Source organism: Emydura macquarii, unplaced genomic scaffold (genome assembly GCF_026122565.2).
Source record: "Emydura macquarii macquarii isolate MOO-44397 ecotype Brisbane River unplaced genomic scaffold, CSIRO-AGI_Emac_v2 contig_968, whole genome shotgun sequence".
Classification (NCBI taxonomy): domain Eukaryota; kingdom Metazoa; phylum Chordata; order Testudines; family Chelidae; genus Emydura; species Emydura macquarii.
In genome coordinates, this window is record NW_027131105.1 from 13832890 (window position 1) to 13853111 (window position 20222).

The window sequence follows — 20222 nt, forward strand, 5'->3', positions numbered from 1 at the left end:
AAAGAGCTTGTCCCCACCTCCTCGTCAGCTTGGTCCAAACAATCATCGAAGCACCCAGGCAGACATTACAAAAACAAATACAAGAGCTTGAAGCAGAATGAAAATGAAAAAGTTTATATTTTTCTCAACTGCAGGAAGTTGTCTAAGGCCAGGATCCATAATTAAACCATTACTGGCCTCATTATTTAAGGAGAAAAGGTTTATTACAAATTCTGGCCTGCTCCCACTAGCCTGGACTGCTCAAGAAATGGATGGCACTGAACAAATCAGAAGAAAGCTGAAGTATCTTAAGAAGTGGCTCTTCTTTACCCAGCCCAGAGGGAGATTCTGTCAGGAAAATCTGCATACTGTCTTCTTTATACGGCAGAAAGCATAGCTACCAGATCTATAAACCAATGAGTAGCTAAAGCCACAACAACATTAAAAAATGATGTTTCAAGTGTCAGATTGTTCCATTTTTTAAACTCTAGTACAGTCAGTTCAACAGGCCTGAGGCCCGGAAGAGGCTTCCTTACCTCTCCTATTCCCAAACACCGGTGTCCCATTTCTGACCATGAGCAACCGTTCCATGGTGACAAGGTGTGGCAATCTCTGCTCCCATGCAGTCCCTAGCCTCTCTCCAGTAACCACCAAGAGAGGTGCCAATTGCCATGGTTTGTCCTTTCCACCACATGCTGCCAACATGGCTTGGATGGTATCTAATAGCCAGAGGGTCAACAACAGACTGGCTCCCAGAACACAGTCCCGCTTTAGTTTATCAGTCTGTTCTCATGTTGTGAAACAGAAGCTTGAAGTCTTGCTAACTGATTAGGACCACGACATAGGATGTGTTTGGTTTTTCAGACGGTTCTTCTGCCTGCAATTTCATGTTACGGTGTCTTCTCAATTCCATAAAAATTGTCCCAATCCAGATGTCAATCTCCCATTGCATGGGAATATTCAGCAGATTAAGTGACACTGACAGCTGCAGCCTCCCTGGGATGCAGGTTGTGTGGCCCCAATGCTTTTGTAGATTGTAAGCACTAAAATTGGACTATAATTTTATGCATTTATACAGTTCCCTGCAGTGGGGCCTCAATCTTGATTCTAGAGGCTACGCCACTATATTTGATAATACTGCTCCCTAGATTTACCCTGTACCGCATATCAGCACGACACCCTGAACCAACAACAAAAACAAAAAAGAGAGGACTACCTCTGTGATGCAGGTTTAACTGCTTTCTGAACATCAAGGAACTAGTGCCCTGAACTGCAGTAGAACAGTACCCCCCAGTGGAAAGCTGCTGCTGTTACAATTTCAAGAGAATCCTTCAGGGATGTTTGGATCAACTGGAAGATCCTCTTTCATGGAACAAAAGAAGTTTCAACAAGCAGTCATTGTTTGAACACCTGCAGATGTCCCTGGACAGCTGGGAGGATGCCAGTGATGCTGATCCTTGCTGGCCAAAGTTCAAACTGTGACCATTTTAGGCAGGAAGCAGGCAAAAGCTAGAGTTTCATGTCAGAAATCTGGCAAAGGGAAAGGCAGAAACTACAAAGGTAGAGAGGCCAAGCGGAATACCAAATAAGAGTGCTTCAAAATCTCATTAGCTTTCCCCCATATCCTTGTATTCACTGCCACCTCTTTGTGAAGGCCCCATTCCTCCATCGGCAAGGACATCTACTGGGCCACGGTGGCCTTCTAAAGGAAAAAACTTCAGTCAGCATGCTCAAAGACATCAGGAAACTGCTTTAGCGTTCCAGACACCAACAAAACTGACTGAGCACCTGTCAACTATGTCATACCCTGTCAATAAGCAAACAGTAGGGAACAAAAAGCCGTATGCAGCTTTGCAAGGCTGGAAGGAGCTGAAAACCACCTGGTGTGTGTCGCTGTTTACCTGTACGAACTAAAAGGGAGATCAAATGGGAAGAGCAGAAGAGAGAGTCAAAATTCCACATTTATTGAAGGCTTACCCCAACTAACTAGCATATTGCACAAGGCAATCTCAGTTTACACCTCAGGGACAGAGACATAATACTTACCGGCTTTGTAGAGGTGTTTGACAGCTTAGCTGCAAAGTTCTTTGCCCCTGTAAATGAATTTGCCATAGTGCTAGCTACAGAATAGCTTAGCTGGAACTTGGTGAAACTTTCTTTAAAAAAATGTTCAAGAAGCTTCCAGGGCAAGGCTAGTTTTTCCCTTTCCCAGAAGGACAAGAAAGTAAAAATAGGCCACTGTGGAAGTGGCTCCTGGATGTAACCATAATGTCTCCAGGGCATTCTAAACAGAGTCATGAGGGAGAGAAATCAAATATCCACACCACGACTAGTTTGATAGATTAGGCCCAACCATAAATTTTGTATTTCATATTTTCAAAAAAGGAGTTATGAAAAACACCACAAAGGAAAGTGAGCCTTTGCACACACACTACCGGTAAGCATAAGGGCAGCCTCAATGCAGAACGAGAGAGAAGGTGAATTTTGACTTTAAAAAACAAACAAAAAAAACCCCTAAGACAGTCCAAATAGCACTGAACTAAACCAGGGGAAGCATCCTTCTACTTGGTCAGCATTTGGGTTTCTCAGATTAAACACTTTACATACTTACTGGACCCCTCTCTACAACCCGTTGTAGATATTTTAAATGGAGATTATCCTATGGACACCTCCCCCTCACATCTACAGCTGCATGGACCACTTCCTCCCATTTGTGATCACACAATAACCCTGTGGCAACTACAACAATTGCTTACGTAGAAAGTATTTACATTTGTTTCAGATGTCCTTTTTTCCAGCTGCTAAATTGCACTAAACAATACCACAGCCCATTCTGCTGCAGTTTGAGAATCTCTGCTTTAAAGTGGAATTACAAATGACAGCCCAGGTTGAATTTCAGAAGAGCAGGGAGAAGAGCATTTTCAGGGGAAGGAAAGAATGCCTCCTAAAAGGTTAATGTCTTCATTCCCCATCTCATCAGAAACCTGCAACCTCAGAGGAGCGGGCAGAAAATGATCTGAAATCAGTCACTCCTTGATTCTTTTAATTGTTGTATTTAATACCTATATAATAGAGTCATGCTGCAAACAGCTTTGGTAGACACACATTTAACAACATGTAGAATAGATATTGGGCAATACTTCAGCTGTTACCAAACTCTGTTGGTTTTGTTCCCTGTCCTGATCCTCATTTGCATGTGTCTCAGACACCTGTTGAATCCTATTTTATACCTAGAGGGTAAATTCTCTGTCTTTGTATACTAGTATGCACCAGTCTTATTCACATTCAGATCTTTTAGGCATGCACTTGCAACAGTATTTAAAAACTAAAAGTCAACTGTTAGTTCCAAAGATGTACTTTATTTAAATTATAAAGCAGATTGTTTAGGCATTAGCTCTTTGTTTTTATTGTAACTGTCCATTGTATGATCAGCAGATCCTGCCTTCAGGACACATCTGCTCGAAGATGTACAAAGTTCCAGCACTAGGCAACAAAATACAGATGCATAGAACAAGTGCTATTCACCAGAAACTCAAGAACTGATGGTCTAAACTGTAGCCAGTTCAAAGAGAAGTTAACTGAAAACGCAAGTACAGTTCCAGCCCAGCCAGAACTGTGTGCCCAGAAGCGATGTCCCTGAACGTCTTTCTGAAAGACACCCCATCCCCTCCTCTCCCCTCAAAGTCACCTCTGAACTTGCATCAAAACCAGTGTTGTCACAGAATGCTATTTCAAAACAGACACTGGATAAAAACAGAACCAATGTAGTGTGACGTTAACAGTTGGACTTTTATAACATTTTCTTTATTCATGGCTACTTTATTCCATCACTTTTGCCTTTTCCAATTCAGGTCCTTGTCCCATTTTAAGCATTGTCCACAAGATATGACTGATAGGTATATAGCATACAGAGCCTGCAGAATTCTCACACATTTGGTAGAGTTTGGTGACAAATACAGCAAGGGCTTCTGGGCCCTGTGTCTACTTTTCTCAGAAACATGTAGTAGAAAAGATTCTGTCACTCAAAGCAGAAATTGTATTTTACATTTCCAGAGTAACAGTAGAAAATACAGAGTCATACTGGTGCAGTACAGAGAAATACTCCAACACTAGCACTTCCCATTCTGGTTCTCACGTTGGTCAATACTGTTTGACGAAGGAACTTTACTTGCCGGATTCCTTTGTATACAAAGTCTTTGTATGTGTCAACATTTAAGATGCCTAGGACCAATCTACATTAAAAATGACAAGTTAAGGATTTTTTTCAGTTTCCTAAAAGCCTTTTATGGTGACGCCTCTATTTTGATAGAAGTGGCCCTCAAAACAAACATGAGGCCCTAGGCGTCCAGGCAAGTGTTTTCACTACTCACTGTTCAGGTCAGCACAGGAATATTTTTAAATGTACTTCGGAGATGGGATAGGGATGCCTTCTACACGGGCAATGACAGGAAGTTATCAGACTCATCTCCTATCCAGGATCTAAATTAGGTACTTTGGGACAGATATGTAAAATTACACTTGTGGCATTCTGTAGCAACAAATCTCACAATTTACTAGAAACAAGCAGTCGGATGAGGATATCCTCATGGCTGCCAGACTATTACTTATTTTAAATGAGAGAAGTCTGGATTTATCAAAAGGCAAAAGAAGATTTGCCTCTAAAAAGTTGTGACATGCAATTCCCAACTAGTTTCAGTGCCAGAGCTAGAAATGACTGTGGTCAATGGTAGTTAGAACACTTAACAAAGCTTCCCAATATTATCAAGTTATAAGGTTACAACTCTTAGGCACAATGATTGCTTCCCATGGAGAAACCGAAACTGACCTGAGCTTTCAGCTTGCAGAAGGGAAAGCATTTCTAACCTCTACAGAAACTAGGCAACAGTCTCAAGCCAATATTTAGCATTTGACAAGGCCTAGCTTAATTTACAAGACATTTGGAAGTAGACACACCACTTTGTAAAAATACACTGGAAATGCCTCACCAAATCCACTATATTCCAAAAGACATACAAAACTGAACATAAACATTGTTTGTGCTTACAACCATAATTAACGAACTCCAGCATCAGAGGGAGAGATTACTCTCACCACCTCCACTGCAGAGGAGCTGCAAACACAAAATATATGGAAAAAATATCCCTTCCAATACATAACCCTCCCCCCCATGTCTGTTTATTAAAGCCTATAAAGGCTTCAGATCTATCATACCTGCAAGGGGATGAAAAATTAAAGAGCTGTCGAACTAAATCCAATTCAGGAAGGTGGTTTTCCCTATTAAGTAATTTAAAAGAAATCATTTTCTTTAAAAGTGTTTTTGCACATTTTCCAACAATTTATAAAACACAAACAATATGCTAAAAAGTGAACAAAAGGAAATGCACTTTGGAAACATTATTAAAATACATGTTCCTATAGCATGATGTGCCAGAGTTTGTTTTATTTCTTTTCACCTGATTGGATAATTCGAGAATACTCCTCCCCTTTCCTAGGTCCATGAGAAGCTGGGTTTAGAAAAGAAGAGCTCCCATGCTCCCAACTTCACTCTGTTCCTTTACAAAAATTTCAAAGTACTGGTAAATGATAGTGACAGCTAGCAAGATTCCAGTTCCAGACCCAATTGCCCCAAGGAAATCTGCCAAGACAGAGAGAGCACCAATGCAGAGACCGCCAAATGCAGCAGCTGTAGGAATGTACCTGTAAAATACAATGGGAAAAGGAAAAGCATAGTCAGACTTCAGTATGCTACCTTTTGCACCAAGGATTGGTATTCGTGTAGGATATACCTAGATGGGAGAACAGCCTGAATCGAAGAGGTGAGCTTTTTCTACAAGTAAGAACATGGAGCTAGACCTCGTACAACTAGGCACCTTAAAATACTTTTTTTCCTGCAGCTCCTCTGCAGTTTAAGACAACTATTATACATAAAAACAGAGGCCCTCAGTAACAAAACACCCTCTTCCCTCTCTGGATCCAGCAATCCAAGAGGACATGCACTAGTCTTGACATACTAGGCAAGGGGGCCCAGGCTTGGCCCAGCTGATGACAAACATCGCCAAGCTGCCTTAGAATGGAATGGAACAGATGCAACCAACCACATCTTTAAGGGGCAGGCAATGGCAGTTAGGTCCCAGAAAATACTCCATCTCATTTCAAGTGTTTTACAGCTAGGATTGAGATTGGGCAATGCAGGCTGGAACTTGTAGTCTTTCCACAGATTACACCTCCATATTAGAGATAAGAACAGCAGTGGGAAGCACTGCAGAACTCAAAGGTCACTTTGTGCACCAAGTAGTTTATTGAATATTTGTTTGGGATTTAAAACAAAATCAATTAGAACACTATAGCTCTTACCCGTGGAGGTATGTAACTGAGGCATCCAAAATTATTAGTAGTAACATTTAGTGTAATAAAGATTAATGTTTGTGCAACTCTTTGAAAATGTAAAGGGGTATTTAAGTGCTGAATATATTACTAACTATGCAGTTAAAAAAAGAAAATTGTTGTGTGCCTGTAGCCACAGCTCTTCAGTTTTATCTCTTAGGTTTTTGTAGTCCTTACCACCACCTGTGGACATCAAAACCAGTTAGAATAACTGCTTACATAGTTAAGTAATTCCATACCCATCACCCCCCAGTGGGGGATTTTTGGAGTTACTTGGGCCAGCTGATTGCTAGCCTATCTGTGTGAGGGCTTTTATATTAGCAGGAGGAACCATATGTTTGCATGCATACACCATGGCTGCCAGTGAGGACTGAACCCAGGAACTTCAACCCCAAAGACACACGTTTACTATTTGAGCTAAATCTTTCAGTTGTGAGGTAGCAGTAGATTGCAGTGTTTATAGGTCCATCCTCCAGCAGGAGACATGACCTTTAGCAGTAGTCCTAGTGTGATATACTAGTGTGAGTTTGAAAGAACATCCCAGTTCTAATCTTCTGAAGACAGTGCTTATTGTAGCACTGGTATTACATAAACAGCAGTATAATCCACAACACTTGGTATAGCTAGCCACTGAAATAGCTATAGCTTACCTGTTTAGTTCATGGACCATGGAGGTTTCTCTATGGCCTCTCATTACCATCTGTTGCTCTTTGAGTTGTTTGGCAACCTGTATTGAGCCAAGAAATTCAGTAAAGAAATTTAGTTTAATTTCTTTAGGTTAATTTCACAGAGCCACTTAGCCACCTAGAATTAACAGCACAACATTTCCATGGTTACATGTCAGCTATCTTCCAAAAAACAGAATTAAAAAGTGGAGTTTAAAAAGTGGAGTTATTATGTTTAAGTGTAAGATGCCTTGTCCCACTATTCTAAGCCGCTACTAATAGTGTGACTCATAAGCAAAAACCAGCCAAGATCGGTACAGAGCTCCAGGTAGGACCTCAGCCACATTTGACAGGAAGCAGCCAGATGCAGTCCCAAAATAAAAATGTTAATTGTTCGTATTCTATTTCTTTAATAATTCCTCATGGCTGCAAAAGCTATTTCTTCCTAACAACAACCTGCCATGCTGTCAGCCTTTTTACTATCTCCATAACTATAAGCAATGCAATTTAAGAATGAAATATTTTGTTCATGAGTATTAAACGTCTGAATGACTGATGCTTAGAAATGACAGCTACTGGTATGTAGATGTGCTGAACTATTTTCTACATATCTCCAGTTAAGCAAGTCTGAAACACAGATCCCAAGAAAGCTTGTTTTCTCTAGGCACAGAAGTATTAAAATACTGCCGAAAAGGTTTTTAACAGGATAATTACTCTCACAGTGAAGCTATCATCTGACCACTATGCTCTATATGATGTGAAGAAGTGTCTGTTTCTTTCTATGCTACCCAAATAATATCCAAGCTTCTCAGGCCTCTCTATTCCTACACTACGCACCAAAGGGTTTTTGGGAGGGGCTGAGCAAGGCCAGGTGATCCAGCGAACAGGGCACCAAATGGGAATCAGGAGACCACGGTACTACTTGTGTGCCTGTTTTCCCCTCTGTAAAATGGGGACAGAAATGCTTACACAGCCATAAGTGCTCTGTGATCCACAGACAAAAAGGCACCCCACATAAATGATAGTATAGTAGAACCTCAGAGTTACAAGCACCTTGGGAATGGAGATTGTTCGTAACTGAACAAAAGGTTATGGTTTTGCTTTTAAAAGTTTACAATTGAACATTGACTTAATACAGCTTTTAAACTTTACTATGCAGAAGAAAAATGCTGCTTTTAACTATTTTAATCTAAATGAAATAAGCACAGAAAGTTTCCTTACCTTATCAAATCTTCTTCTAAAACTTTCCCTTTTTTTAAAGTAGTTTATGTTTAACACAGTACTGTATTGTATTTGCTTTTTTTCCTGTCTCTGCTGCTGCCTGATTGAGTACTTCCAGTTCCAAATGAGGTGTGTGGTTGACTGGTCAGTTTGTAACACTGAGGTTCTACTGTATCACTAAGAAGTGAGGCTGGCATCAGGCTATATTGCCCACTTTACTACCTCAGCAGTAATACTGTGATTACTGCAGAATAATTCTCCTGGTTTTATCCTGTAAACCTATTCTTTAACTTACATCTTTGGCAGAGGAGCCAGAGACTTCAATCCATGTCTTGGAGAAGAAAGCACACGAGCCCAGCATAAACACAATATAAACAACAGCATGGACAGGATCTTCTAACACTGAACCAAAGGACTCAGGGGGCGACAGATAATAGCAAAGTCCACCGACCGGATAAGAGCGAGCAGGGCCTCCAGATGAAGTGTCCTGAAAAGAAAGAAATAGGTTTGTGCTGTTTACTTTTGGTGTCCCTATTTGTTAGCAGTTAGACTAACCCTGGTTAAATATATCATCCACTTGTTACCAGGAAGTGTTTGTGTGTGCACATGGGATGCACAAGGGAATTCAAGTATTAGATTATGAGCAGTTTCTAAACTCAAGATGGGAACACAAGGGACAAATGAAATAAAAATATACTGGGTTAGCAAGGAAGGAAAAAAAATAGCAAGCCACAGATTAAACAAACATGCTAAATGTAGCAGGCCACGTACTCCACAGTCAATAATGAAGTGAAAATATCACATGCAAGGTTTAGTTTCAATGTGCATAATTTTGCCAGTGAAAGTGGCATTATGTTTACAGAGATCATGTCTGAAGCCGGGTGTGCAATAGGCTACAGAAAACATGTGGATACTTACAGACCAGGTGCCCAGCAGGCTAACCAACAAGTTGCCACTGAAGCGAGCAGACAACATCTGGGAGATCACGTACAGATTGGATACCAAGGCAGACTGAAGAATGATGGGAATATTGGAAGTATAGAACAGCTTGATAGGATAAGTATTGTACTGGCCCCGGTAGCGGGCAGATTTGATGGGGAGGTCCACTCTGAAGCCCTGAAAAATGTCAAATGAAAATCCCTCACTGTAACACTGAAGTAAAACACACTGACAGCACAGGCACCATACAACAGCAGCACCTTGCAAGGTCTCAACAAAAATCTTGGTTTGAACCACGAGTGTAAAAACATTCTACTAGCTCAACCTTCCATTTAAACCCTTCTGCCAAGACCTTGGAGCAATTCAGAGAGTTGGACAGCGCAGCTTAAATATATGAATTTATGAAATGCCAAGACATTCGAAGGAGAGTCTGAAATTGCAGGAAGAACTCAGCATAGTGCCCAGAAGTGAAAATTGTAAAGCTACACACACAAAATATTTGCTACATATTGGCTGCTATAAATTCCAAAATGGACTCAGGGTTTATGAGCTCATGGTATTTTCAGCAAAACACTGACATTTTTGGCAAGGTCTGTTAGTACACATTCATCATCTCTCAGTCCACAATAGTTCTCAAGCCTTTTGGGGGCCACAAAAAGCCAAGGGTGGAGGTTGTAGCCTCCTCAGATCAAGTAACTGAGGCCCTGGCTGTTATATGCACACCCAGAAGTCAACAGGAGTCTTCTGTATGCACTAAACGGTGAGGTTTAGCCCTTGAAGCTGGAAAAAAAATCCCTTTTTCAAACATTCAGCCATGTCAATTCTCATTTAAAGCCAAGAGCCAAACATTTTGAACTCCTTACATTCATATTTATCTTCACAATTGTCAACTTTTCTATGGAAATGTTGTCAGGATCTATACTCAAAATTTACCAGACTGTATTTGTACCAGGCAATAGATCACACTACTATTTCCACTAGCAGTAGTTTTAAACATTATTCTAGATTCTGACTGACCTGGAAGTAAATGACAACAGCAAAGACAAAAATGGTGGCAATCAGGTTCATGAGGTTAGGAAGGTTCTGGCGGTAGAAGGCCTCTCGGAGAGCTCTGACTTTATCCGTACGAGTAGCCAGCAGATGGAACAGAGCAATGATGGCTCCTTCAAACTCCATTCCTTTAAAATGAGAAAAGGCAGAGGGAGAAGGACAGGTAAGATACCTGAACTGAGACATTAAACTAGGCTTCCAAAATATAATATTTAGGGTGGGATTATCAGAAGCACTTGCTGTTGACCTAACTCTGCTCCCCAGTAAGAGTTTTACCATTGATTTCTATGGGATCAGTTAAGCCAATGCTGAGCACTTTTGAAAATCCCACCCTAATGGCAAGAAGAAGCATGTTAATATAAGGAAGAATGCAATTGTGTTCATAGGGTAAGGTACATCTGCTAATGCCAGGCAGGTATGGATTCCACACCACATGACTATTTTAGACAGTGCCAAAGAACATACTAGAAGACAAAACAATGATTCTATAAGACACAAGGAACAAGAGAGATGTAAACAGTGCACTTTATACCTGCAGAATTCAGAGCATCATGAAGCACTGAATTATCCAAAAAAAGTTCAAGCAATCTGCACCACAGAACACATTTCACTCGTTAGAAATCTAGATTTTCCAGAGTGCTTATCAGCAACAGAAACAGAGCAAAACAGAGCAGCATGGGATTAAAAGGGAAGCGGAGTTGTAATCACTTTTTATGACAGTTACGTTTCAAAGAAATGCATTCTTTGGTTTTCATATTTTGAAGTTCTGTGCTTTGAGAACTATCACAAAGCAAGCAATTTTGACTCTCCTGTCCTGCTGGGGGGAAAAAAACACACACACACACACACAAAGAAGAGTGTTCAAAATTTATGGACCCAAGATTCTCCATAAGCAACAGCTAGGATTCTGCCATAGCTATGAATTCTGTGGGACAAAACCGCTGCCCTTTGAATAAAAATGACATTTTGAAATGACAAACTCATAAGCCTCCCACACCCAATTTTGAAGATTAGGAACCACTGAGAAAGGAATAGATAGTAAGACAAATAAATATCATAATGCCACTATATAAATTCACAGTATGCCCACACCTTGAATACAGTATGCTGTTCTGGTTGCCCCATCTCAAAAAAAGATACATTAGAATTGGAAAAAATACACAGAAGGGCAATAAAAATGATTAGGGGTATGGAACAGCTTCCATATGAGGAGATATTAAAAAGACTGGGACTGTTTAGTTTGGAAACTGAGGAGGGGTATGATAAAGGTCTATAAAATCATGAATGGAGTAGAGAAGGTACATAAAGAAGTGTTATTTACCCCTTCACATAACACAAGAACCAGGGGTCACCCAATGAAATTAATAGCAGCAGGTTTAAAACAAACATAAGGAAGCACTTCTTCACACAATGCACAATCAGCCTGTGGAATTTGTTGCTGGTGAATGTTATGAAGGCCAAAAGCATATCTGGGTTCAAAAAAGAATTAGATAAATTCCTGGAGGATAGGTCCATCGATGGCTATTAGCCAAGATGGTTGGGATTACAACCCCATGCTTTGGGTGTCTTTAAGCCTCTGACTGCCGGAAGCTGAGTCTGAAGGACAGGGGATGGATCACTCAATAACTGCCCTGTTTTATTCATTCCCTCTGAAGCATCTGGCACTGGGCACTACTGGAAGACAACATATTGGGCTAGTTGGACCATTGGTCTGAGCCAGTATGGCCATTCTCATGATGTTAAGATTGCCATTCTTCATCCCAGATCCTAATTAAAGCATATGTTTAAGGACCCAGTAAAGGTGGGGTGGATGCATTCTGCAGACTTATAAAGGACAGTGGAAAGTAAATGGAGAAATCTGTGGACTGAACATTTGATCATCCTATATTATAGATGTACAGCTTATTTGCACAACTGAAATTAGTTGCATTCCCGTGACCACCCAATATTTTACAAAATAAGGATGCCTTTCATTTCTTCCATCTCCTCTTTCCCTGCAGTTCCTCACATCCCCTATAGAACCTCATTTTCTATCCTTGCAACTGATTAGTCTTGGTAAGAGTGCCACTCAAATCAACAATGGGGTAGCTGCTGAGTGGCATGAGGTACTCCCTTCAGGGAGGTAATATGCTGCCTAAATACCACTTATCTTAAACCTCTGGAGTCTTCTCTCAGTATTTGCATTACACATGCATTTGCACCTTGCACAAGAGCATCCCTATTGTAATTGGGATTCCACTTGATAAAAGCAACATGGGCTGAGCGGTCAGGAGCAGCATTTATTTACTATAACTTAATTTCCTTATTTTTTTCTTTTGTCCATAGAAATACGACTTCTCACCTGGCTCCTGAAATTCTCTGTGCTCTGGATGATTATTGTAGAAGTTGCAATGTATGAGTGGAGCTTTAAAATGTGGAAGAGTGCACATGAAGCTACACGGATAATCTATTAATCTTTCGTATCACAGAACACTTACATCCTAACACAAGCAAAGAGCACTTAGTATGTATTACCTCGGCCTGTGTTCACAGTGGTGGGGCTGAATGCCTTCCATACAATAGTCTCACAGATGTTAGTAGCAATGAAGAGAGAGATGCCAGAACCAAGGCCATACCCTTTCTGCAGAAGCTCATCCAAGAGCAGAACTATCAATCCAGCTACAAAAAGCTGTAAGAAAAGAAACTGTGTTTACTGGAGGCATCATCCCTTTTTATTTGTTGTAACAATGCTGACTTGATACAAATGTTTTGTTCCATTATGGATGACGAGATCAAATATCCTCTTTGGTTGGCAGACAACTGTGCTTTCAACTCTCCTTTCCCATCACTCCATGAGGCTGTATCTTTGTACTGTTAGACTCCTTTAGGATAAAAGGAAAGTATGGTTCTGAGGAGTGATATAGATGCTGTGGTATAAAATTACCTGAATTGTGATAAGCAAGCAGATACCAGCACCCATCTCAGATGGGTCTCCATACATCCCTGTCATTACATAGACAATAGACTGACCGATGGTAATAATCATGCCGAACACTGTAAAATAAGAAAAATTACAGGCTGTTTATTCAACATTTGCAGACCAGTGGAAAAGGGCAGCAGGAGGAAGGAGTACAATGAAATAGACATCTAAGTGCAATGTCAAAACAAAGTTTGATCAGTGAAAACAGTCACCATACTCGAAAACCAACAGAAACCCTGCACAGCAGCAATGGGAGAGAAAACTAATCTAAATCTAAGACAGACGAAGCAATACTCTCAGCATTAAACACCTTGTTTAAAGGAAATATTTTTTTGTTTGCAGTAAAACATTGAGATGATTCTTAAGCAATTTAGGTGAGTTTTTCTTCAGTAAACAGATTTTGAAACTTTTATAGAACTTGTACAGAAACACGTTGTGTGTGACTAAAATTAACTGAAATCTGTATGTTACAACAGAGGTAGGACACCAACATTGACTACTGAAAGGAGCCATCTTAAAGGACTTGAGTCTCAAGATGGTTCACACAAGAGGGACATCAGCAGCACAGACTTGCCTCATTCTTCTCCCACACTAAATGTGTCTCAGACCTAACCAAGATTGACCATTTTTATAGGTCTGAGGGGTATTTGGGTCTCCATGGCCCATTTAATACTTGGCATCTCTGCTGAGACTGCAACAGGGACATCAACCACCACGTGACATAACCACTTGGAACTCGACTAAACCCACCAGATAATTTCACATTGGCCAAGAAACAGCAGCCAATAAATCAGAGCCCTGAAGTACTGACAAATTCAGAATCAAGAAACTAACATCTAGGGAGGCCTGCACATTGGATTCCAAGATTTATCAGATGATCAAGTTCACAACTTTCATTGTTAATGTCAGGCCTCATTCTAGATAAGCTTCCTTGGTATCAGGCGCTACTTACATTTCTGTGCCCCATTGAAGAGAGCTCTGTCTTTTGGAGTGTCACCAACCTCAATTATTTTGGCACCAGCCAAGAGCTGCATGATGAGCCCAGAAGTGACAATGGGTGAAATACCTAGCTCCATCAACGTTCCTGTCAGATGCAGAAAACAGAATGACAGTTGTTGCAGTTCACCAGGCCTCCCCCGCCCCTCAAGCAAAAAGTTCCACTTCCTCAATGGTACAGACAGAACAATATGAGAGACACATGGCACCTCCTTCTCTGCATCAGTTTTTAAAAAAAAGCTTCAGAAAATAACTGAAGTTTGATGAAAATTAATTTGCTAGACAACGAATCACTTCTTACTATCACATGTCCTGCATTAAGGTTACTGCTTTCTGGAGTACCTATGCCAGTTACCAGATGGTATATGCTAAAGATTCACTCTTTTCCTTTGAAGGATGACATTCAAATAAATTTTTGGTATAAGAAATAGGTCACTGTACAATGGTTTTAGGATACATGTAAATCTCTGCATTTCCCATCATGCTATCATCAACTGATATCACCTGGTACAGATACACACACCCCAACTGGTATCAAATGGTGCATTGATACTGTATCTGAGTTATATCAGCACAAAAAAGCTTCAATGAGCAACTGGACAATTGACAGGCCATCACAGATTTTACACTGTGTGACTGACCAAAGGTGTCAGTAAGGAAAAACAAATTACAAAGTGATCTTATAGCTAGGAATGTGTATCCGAATACATGGAATGTACTGCAGAAGTTTTGTAACTTCTCTTATATGGGTATTTATGAGCTGTCTCGTTCCCACTTTGTTTCCAAGGGCTATTTGCGCTTAACTTGGATATAGGTAATTGATAATACGTCTATCCATATATAATTTTTAATGCATTTGTGCCAATTCTAATCCCCAGATTTGGTCAGCATTTTATCTATTTATGCTGTTTACTGCTCTAATCCAGATGTGTTTACTTCATTAAATAAATTTTTTAAAAAAATCAATAAACTAAGAATAAAACCCCAAATGTTTCAACAATCCAAGTTACATGACAATTGGAAGTATAAAACTCTACACCGGCAACTGAGAGAAGTGGGATCTTACCTCTATTTGAAGCCAAAATAACTCTCATCCAATAGAAAGGATCTGCTGAGTCTGATGACATGATACCAAACAGGGGAATCTGAATTTCCAAGCAATGAAAGCAGAAGAGGTTAAATTAAAGCACTGACTTTGTTCCCCTTTTTATTTGAAAGGAAGATAAAAGAATGTTACAAACATACCTGGCAGCATACTAAGAAAATGAAAAGTGTGATAGCCGTCCATAGCACCTTTTCCTTAAATTGAATCTGAAGAAAAAGAGAAAGATAGGAGTTAAACATGGTTTGTCACTCTCACAATAGCTGGTCTATTAAGCAAGTCAAGCAAACTCTATAATGTAACTGCATGCTTATAAGACAAGACACTAAAAAGAAGCAAATTACCAAATCCCTTTTCAGACCATCTACACATTATGAGGTCTTGAAGGAAAGATGGTAAATCTTTACTGAAACTTTCACCCAAGCAAACAACCTTATGCAAGCAGCATAAAGTAATCCTAGTACTGACACACAAAAATTAATTCTTAGTTTAATGTCCTACCAAAAAAAAAAAAAGCTCTCAGAGTATAACTTCCGAGCTAAGATTCTTTATTCAACTCAACTGTTTTTAAGGGAGGGGCGGGCAAGAGGAGTGTATTTTGAATTTTAAGATATCATTTTAGCTACTCTGAAATTCATTCTCTCTCATATATATCATCATATACTCAGGCCTTGCCTACACACAAAAGTTGTTCTGCTTCAACTATACTGGTATAATCCTACCATGGATGCAGTTATGCCAGTATAAAGATGACTTATACTGGGTATAACCGTATCCACACTACGGCTGTAATGGTGAAACTATTTCAATTAAACTAAGTGCACTTATACTGGTTATACTGTATACAGTTATACTGGTACAAAAACTAAGTGTAGAGCATACTGTAGATATCTTATTTCTTACAAATAGAGTCCTGAAGGACATCTCAATAACATACCTTCCTTTCTGGCTTTTGAATTTCAGGCAAGATAACACAGAAGGGCTTGATTACTTCAAGAAATTTAACTGTAAATAAAAGTGTAAACAAAAAGTTAAAAGGTTAACTGTAAACAAAAAGTTAAAAGACAAAGTAAACAGACAGATATGGAATTTATGGCAAACCTGATGATTAGTTACAGACATCTGAGAAAATGGAAAATTCTAAATTTGGAAGGGCTAGGTGGTCACCTCACCCTTATCTGTCCGAGGTAATCTGGCTAACTGAGCTAACAAGGCAGTTACTCCTTTGAATGAGCAGGATAAGGAATGGCAAATTTATTATAGATGCCTGTTTTGGATGTTCTGTAATTTTCTTTCTTGAGAAGGAAAAGAGGGAGAGAATGTTATTTTCACTAACTTGTTGGAAGGGTGCAGAAGAATGTATCTCTAGAAAATAAAACTTATTTTATGGTGGTTATTTGAGGAATAATGTGAACAACTGAATTTATGTGTAAGGCTGAAACTACTCTGGGGCTGGAGGTTGAGTCGCTTACGTGCACTGGTTAAACAGTTATTCAAACAATCCCAAAAGATCTGTGTTTGAATCTGCTCACCAGTATGAGAAGGTTTAACATTAAAGAGAAGTGAAGTCTCAAAGTTACCTCAGCCTTGAAAGGTTTAAGGAAAGGGGAGGTATCTATAATACAGGCCTTTCAGATTTAACAGTTACAACAGAAATTGTTTTTCCCAAGACAGGAACTTTAGGTCCAAGGAGATTCAAGGGAAGGTAGGCTGACTTTCTCAGGACAAAAGTCAAAACTCAGACTGCAGAAATTATCTAATAGGATTTATTTCCTTTGTATCTATTTTATGAAAGATAGCATAAGAACATTGAAACTCAATCACTTTTAATAGCTCTGTGGAACTATGACATTCATACTAAAGGAATAAGTCTAGAAACAAATTACTAAATATTAAGCTATTAGTTTCCAATAAAAAATTTTTGGATTGTGGTTTTTCCACTTTCTGCAAATACCACATCTACCTTTTATTTTTACAACAATGGATATGAGGTGTGCTCTCCTACAGCAACCAAAATGCTTTTCAAGGACTTAACCGGTTCCTCTTTTTCCTCAAACAGACTATTTACTAGGGACATAACTATGTTTCATTGCTGTGGGTTTCTGTTATTCAGGAAAAATGACTGATTTTTCACTTAGGGTTACAGACCATGATCCACTTGGCTAGCAGTTTCACTTCACAATGGCACTGCAACAGATGCACTGTCACTCATGCTGAACTTTAGAAGATCCACAGGCAAGTGAACTCAAGAGTACCTGTCAAGTCATCTAGCCTGACCACCTGGCCTCATACAGAGCTTTCCTTACCATAAGAAAATTTGTATTTGTTATGCAACATGCCACCGAAAATGTCTTTCCTGATGTCACCAGAATTAGCATGCCCAGCTAATAAGAAAAACCCAGCAAGGGTAGAATGGAGGCCCACATGAGAAAGCTAATCCTGATCCTAACAGAAGCAAATTTACAAGGCAGCAGAGATGGGAGAGGAAAGGAGGAAAAGTATGGTCGACCTCTCAATGGGGACACACATATTACAAGCAGATATTCTTTTATCAAGCTGTTAAAACGGGATTAATATAATGTGGCAAAACACAGCTCCCAAAAACATCAGGGCTCCAATATTCCCTATCATGCCTAGAGCAAAAGGGCAGGTTCATGGGGAAGAAAATACTCCAGGACGGACCCTGGGATGGCAGCACATTTCAGGAAACAATATCAACCCCCACCTCAATACAAAGAGTACACTGCCAATCCAGGGCACAGCGGGGGGAGGGGAAGGGAAGGGGACAGCGGGGCGCTGCCAACCCCGGGCACAGCGGGGGGGGGGGGGGAAGGGGAGGGGACAGCGGGGCGCTGCCAACCCCGGGCACAGCTGGGGGAGGGGAAGGGGACAGCGGGGCGCTGCCAAAACCGGGCACGGCTGGGGGAGGGGAAGGGGACAGCGGGGCGCTGCCAACCCCGGGCACAGCTAGGGGAGGGAAGGGGACAGCCGGGCGCTGCCAACCCCGGGCACAGCTAGGGGAGGGAAGGGGACAGCGGGGCGCTGCCAACCCCGGGCACAGCTGGGGGAGGGGAAGGGGACAGCGGGGCGCTGCCAACCCCGGGCACAGCTGGGGGAGGGGAAGGGGACAGCGGGGCGCTGCCAACCCCGGGCACAGCTGGGGGAGGGGAAGGGGACAGCGGGGCGCTGCCAACCCCGGGCACAGCTGGGGGAGGGGAAGGGGACAGCGGGGCGCTGCCAACCCCGGGCACAGCGGGGGGGGGGGGGGGGGGGGGGGGGGGGGGGGGGGGAGGGGACAGCGGGGCGCTGCCAAAACCGGGCACGGCTGGGGGAGGGAAGGGGACAGCGGGGCGCTGCCAAAACCGGGCACGGCTGGGGGAGCACTGAGAGGACTCTGAACGCTCCGCGGATCACGCAGCAGCGTGTCCCACCCTCCATCGCCGCCCGCTCCCGGCCCCCCGGCCGAGCACCGACACTTACTCCCCATCTCGGCCGCTCTCGCTGCGCAAAGAGGGAGCAGAGAGCGGGCGGGCGCAGACTCCTGCTCAGTCCCAGAGAGAGACACGTCAGTCCTTGAGCCCTACCGGCCCCCTTCCGCTTCCTGCCACGCACGGGGTCGCTGAGCTCCTCCGCGCGCGCGCGCAGGCGCTGCAGGTTCCCGGCACAGCGAGAACCACAATTCCCGGCAGTCATGGCGGCCGAGTCCCGCCCTGGCCGCAGGTTCTACCATTCCCATCATGCACTGCGCCTTCCAGGTACCTCAACACCCAGCATGCACTACGGCACGAGGCGCTCCGCGTTCTATTCACTGTGGTAACCAGTACCCATTGGACCCAGAGAACTATAAATCCCAGCATTCCGTGCGCCACCTTGGGTCTAGGTTACGCCCTCCAATGTGGCCCATGGTCTGCTGGGACTTGTAGTCTCCGCTTGTTTAGCCTCCATCTTAAAGATGAGGAAGTAGGACATTAGTTTTCTTACAGGAAGAGAACTGGAACCTGGGGGGTGGTGGGGGGGGGAAGAGAAGAGTAAGCTGTCAAAAATCATGAGGCAGATCCCCCACAAATAGGAGGTGGGGATGAGATTTAAAAAATAAATACATGTTTGGGTCTGTTGATTGGTCTTTTTAATTTTTTCCCCCTAAGCCTGTTTTTAAGGCATTGTGGCTCCCATTTCAAGTTGTTCTCTGCAGCTGTGAAGGCTACGCTGTGCTTTTTTTTTTTTTTCGAAATGAAAGTCACGTTTCTCATGCACTCACAAGACTCCAGGAGCTGGGTCTTTAAGAAAACATCAGTTATCGCAAGACTCCAGATGAAGTTGTGAAAGTCGGTGACACTGTGATGGCATTGCATCAAAATATCATGCTATGTCAACACAATATCACGGTATATCAGAATGTCATAAACATGAAGACATCCTTGTTATTATTATTATTGTATTTGTTTATGGTAGCACCCCTGGTGTGTACTTAGTTTCCAGACATTCATAGAATCACAGAAATGTAGGGCTGGAAGGGACCTTGAGAGGTCATCAAGTTCAGCCCAGTACACTGAGGCAGGGCCAATCCCTGACAGGTGTTTAAAAAGCTCCAATGATGGGGATTCCACAACCTCCCTTGGAAGCCTGTTCCAGTGCTTAATTATCCTTATAGTTGGTAAGTTTTTCCTAATACTTAACCTAAATCTCTCTTACTGCAGAATAAGTCCATTACTTCTTGTCCTACCTTCAATGGACAGGGAGACCAATTGATAACAGCCCTCTTTACAACAGCCGCTAGCATATTCCAAGATTGTTATGTGGTCCCCATCAGTCTTCTTTTCTCAAAATGGAACATACCCAGTTTTTTTAACCTTTCCTCATAGGGTCAGGATTTCTAAGTCTTATCATTTTTTGCTTTCCTCTGGACTCTCTCCAATTTATCCACATC

The 20222-nt window shown here is 41.8% G+C and overlaps 1 protein-coding gene across 1 annotated transcript; it reads right to left on the bottom strand.

Moving 5' to 3' along the window:
• Window positions 1–3761: 3761 nt before the first annotated feature.
• Window positions 3762–18885, bottom strand: SEC61A1 (SEC61 translocon subunit alpha 1). The gene is made up of 12 exons (XM_067544270.1): window positions 18776–18885; window positions 16233–16300; window positions 15439–15504; window positions 15260–15338; window positions 14150–14281; window positions 13162–13271; window positions 12753–12906; window positions 10206–10366; window positions 9168–9365; window positions 8545–8736; window positions 7014–7090; window positions 3762–5676 (listed from the first exon to the last, which is right to left on the bottom strand). The coding sequence occupies exons 1-12, from the start codon at window positions 18780–18782 to the stop codon at window positions 5490–5492; spliced, it is 1431 nt and encodes a 476-aa protein (XP_067400371.1). The 5' UTR covers window positions 18783–18885; the 3' UTR covers window positions 3762–5489.
• Between the last annotated feature and the right edge of the window lie 1337 nt (window positions 18886–20222).